At 32.0% G+C, this 3,751-nt stretch overlaps 1 protein-coding gene across 4 annotated transcripts in view; it reads right to left on the bottom strand.

The window, feature by feature from the left end:
* Window positions 1-3,751, bottom strand: part of LOC106463241 (RNA binding protein fox-1 homolog 2-like) — a 106,048-nt gene that overhangs the window by 37,248 nt on the left and 65,049 nt on the right. For all 4 annotated transcript variants that reach the window (XM_022390687.1, XM_022390686.1, XM_022390688.1 and 1 more), the window contains one exon: window positions 318-458. In XM_022390687.1, the coding sequence (XP_022246395.1) occupies window positions 318-458 (141 nt within the window). The remainder of the gene's footprint in view (window positions 1-317; window positions 459-3,751) is intronic.

Genomic DNA, 3,751 nt, shown 5'->3' with positions numbered 1-3,751 from the left:
CACAGTTTAAGATCCTTGCTGAGTTGATATAAATTTAGAACTAGATGCGAAGTACACTAAATTATTCACAAAATAAACTTTTTAACACATAACGTTCAGAAAAAATAAATTGGTTACATGAAGAACATGATAAATGTATCACTCAAACCAGTTTCTATTATTAAAATAAATATCGTTTATGACTTTGCAAAAGCAATGGAATCCACAGTTTAAGATCCTTGCTGAGTTGATAACTTTTGGTTTTTTAAGATTAATCTTTTGTGTGTGCATGTTATATCATCCCAATAAGTTTTAAAAACTAATCCTATATAACTTACAGTTTGCTGTTCTACACCACTGACGGTCACCACCTGAGTGTTAAATGCATCTTTCTGGTCACTCCGTTGTTGACCAATTGACTCATCACCATTTAATGGATATGGACCATAAGAAGCAGGCAGTTGCGTGTGAACCATTTGCTAAAACAAAGGAGAGAAAATATATAGTAATAAAGAGAAATAAGTACTCTATAAATCCGAAGTTCGAAAAGTTTCTTACATACATGCAATACAGATGGCTATATAAAAATTATTATAACAATACGTATGCGTACACGCATAAAAGTGTTAAAATACATATTATTGGCGGAAATTATTATATTTTAATGTTTGTTCGTACTAATTTTATATGCATAGAATACTTGAAAACAGTTTTTCTTTTCAGTATTAGTACCTTTATGCATTTGACATATCTTGTTACGTGAAAATGGAAATTTTGATCCTTTCAGTTTAAGAATAGCTAAACATCGGCCCTCTGTTCAGGTAATACCCAGGTAAGGACAATTGGTATTCTGATAAAGCTTTGCCTTTATATTTCACAAAAATATTTATACCTACTGTTAGTGAGTGAGCTTGCAAAAATTCTTTTATAATTATTATTGTTGTTTAATCATACGATAATTAAACCTTGTAGAGATATTGAATGTAAATTGAGGAATACGTAGTCAAATTTTGATTTAAAAACATATTTCAAGAAGTCGGGGAATTGTTATACTTACCTATTACAAGTTTTTTTGTTTTTTTTGGAAACAGTGTTTATCATCTTCCCGTGAAATAACGTAGGTTACAGCGGGGTTAATGAAGTATTTATTTTAATGATTAGAACTTTGAAACATTAACAGCATATGGAGTTGGATGATGCTTTCATCTTTTCAAAAATTATTTATAACTACTAACGTATTGAAATAGTGAAATCAGACATGAACATAATGTATTATACATTTGCGATACTGATTTACTGTTTTGTTTTTTCTTAGATGTTAGCTATCTTATATTAATGTTCGACTTGCTTGTTCATTGTATAAACACAATCAGCTAAAAGATGTTGATGTACATGCTAGTAATTATGTTACTCTATAAAAGGTGACCAGCTAAAGAGCTTGAAAACTTCGCGATGTAAAATTAATATCACGAATCCATCAGTATTACGTATTACACTGGATTCTCATATCAAGGGTATGTCGCTCTGTTAGTCTCTGCTACGAACATGTTCACGATTTCTGTATCGTGTGGATTTGTTGTTATGAGCGAAGATAACCCAAGTAAGGACAACAAATACCAAATGTTCTGGACACAGACTAATGACACAATATACTACGTTCATTATATTGTATTAGAATGTAAATACCAAATGTTCTGGACAAAGACACAGACTAATGACACAATATACTACGTTCATTATATTGTATTAGAATGTAAATACCAAATGTTCTGGACTAATGACACAATATACTACGTTCATCATATTGTGTTAGAATGTAAATACCAAATGTTCTGGACACAGACTAATGACACAATATACTACGTTCATTATATTGTATTAGAATGTAAATACCAAATGTTCTGGACTAATGACACAATATACTACGTTCATCATATTGTGTTAGAATGTAAATACCAAATGTTCTGGACACAGACTAATGACACAATATACTACGTTCATCATATTGTGTTAGAATGTAAATACCAAATGTTCTGGACACAGACTAATGACACAATATACTACGTTCATCATATTGTGTTAGAATGTAAATACCAAATGTTCTGGACAAAGACACAGACTAATGACACAGTATACTACGTTCATCATATTGTGTTAGAATGTAAATACCAAATGTTTTGGACAAAGACATAGACTAATGACACAATATACTACGTTCATTATATTGTGTTAGAATGTAATGTAGACATCACTATCGAACTATATATTAAATGCTACATCTATTCCGGGAAGCAAATATCAGATATAGTTTATGATAGTGCAATGTACGAAGCCTTTATTGTTGGAATCCTTGGAGCCTCAATAGGACAAACAAGAGAAATGACGGTGATACCACAGGCGAACAACTCATGAGTCTATACAGAAACCTCAACGAAAACAGGTCCGACATAAGGATAGATGGTGGCTAGCAAGGGATGTGAACAATGGTACAGCAACAAGCAGATAACATCAATCATGGGTCAATATCATTGATTTCAACATGAACAATTCCTAAAAAGCTGCAAAAAATGAATTACTGTATCCGTTGTCTCATTCGCAAACCACCAGAAACGTACAACTACAGTGTTGCAAAGATTTTCAGGATTGAACTGTTGTCCAATAGAAATGTCATGCAGTCCAGTGAATCTTGATGATGCACGTTATTTGTTTGTTGTTTGTTTGTTTTGTTTAATTTCGCGCAAAGCTACACAAAGGCTACCTACGCTAGCCGTATCATGATCCACGATAGTGGTTCATAATGGAGATAGCAAGGAATTGTACAAAACCCTAATAGAACGTTTGGGCAAAAAGCATCTTAAACAGTGAAGATTCAGTTGAAACACTTTAAAACCTTTATTATTGACTGCTAAGGTTGTAAACATGTAAAAATGCACAAAAAAAGCACGCAAGTTAGACTAACAAGGAAAAGAAAATCGGCTCAAAATGGTCCGTTTGTAATTCTTCTTACTATTATTCTCTTAATAGCCTACAACAAAAACGGCTTGGTGTATTGCTTCCAAGTCTTTTGTAGAATACTAGATACGGTACTGCGAATGTCATATGGGTAATGAGAGTCAATTTATTTCATCTGTATTTTACATAAGCTCAAAAAAACATCATAATTCTAGTGTAAACGATGTTATCATTGCCCCTTGAAGTTAGCTTTCTTACAAATATCTGATGTTCCATTAAAAAGCTTAAGTGCAGGGTGAAACAGGAATCACCAGCCAATAATCGATTGTAACATGTTCAATACATTATACAATCGGTGTCTTTAGGGAACCAGCCCCTATATTACGTATGAAGTGAAGGAGTGAAAGAAAAATCAATACACAACATTAAATTTTATTACACACATTCGTAGTATAATTACTTTATAAGACATGAAGGTATATTTAAAGCGATGTTTTATTTGAAAAGACTGTTTTTCTACTGGTAAAATTTTATACGTGCTTAGTGGGTTACGTTTTAGTCTAGGCATATATATATACTTGCCCATTATATGCATTATATATAGAGTATTTAGTTGCTCAGAATCTATAAATGCTCACTGTATTATCAAACAAATCTAAATTAATCTTTAGCTACAGTTTAACATTTTACATCTCGAACTAATGCGAATAAATAGTCAATAGCTACAGTAAATCATCATGAACGATATCAGCTAGCTACTATATCAAGTACTTCTTTGCTCATAGTTGAGCATTAAAAAATGTCAACAAACAAGATAAAT

The sequence above is a fragment of the Limulus polyphemus genome, unplaced genomic scaffold (genome assembly GCF_000517525.1).
Source record: "Limulus polyphemus unplaced genomic scaffold, Limulus_polyphemus-2.1.2 Scaffold1357, whole genome shotgun sequence".
Classification (NCBI taxonomy): Eukaryota; Metazoa; Arthropoda; class Merostomata; order Xiphosura; family Limulidae; genus Limulus; species Limulus polyphemus.
Note: the sequence above shows the minus strand (reverse complement) of the source record. Positions and strands in the feature narration are given on the sequence as shown.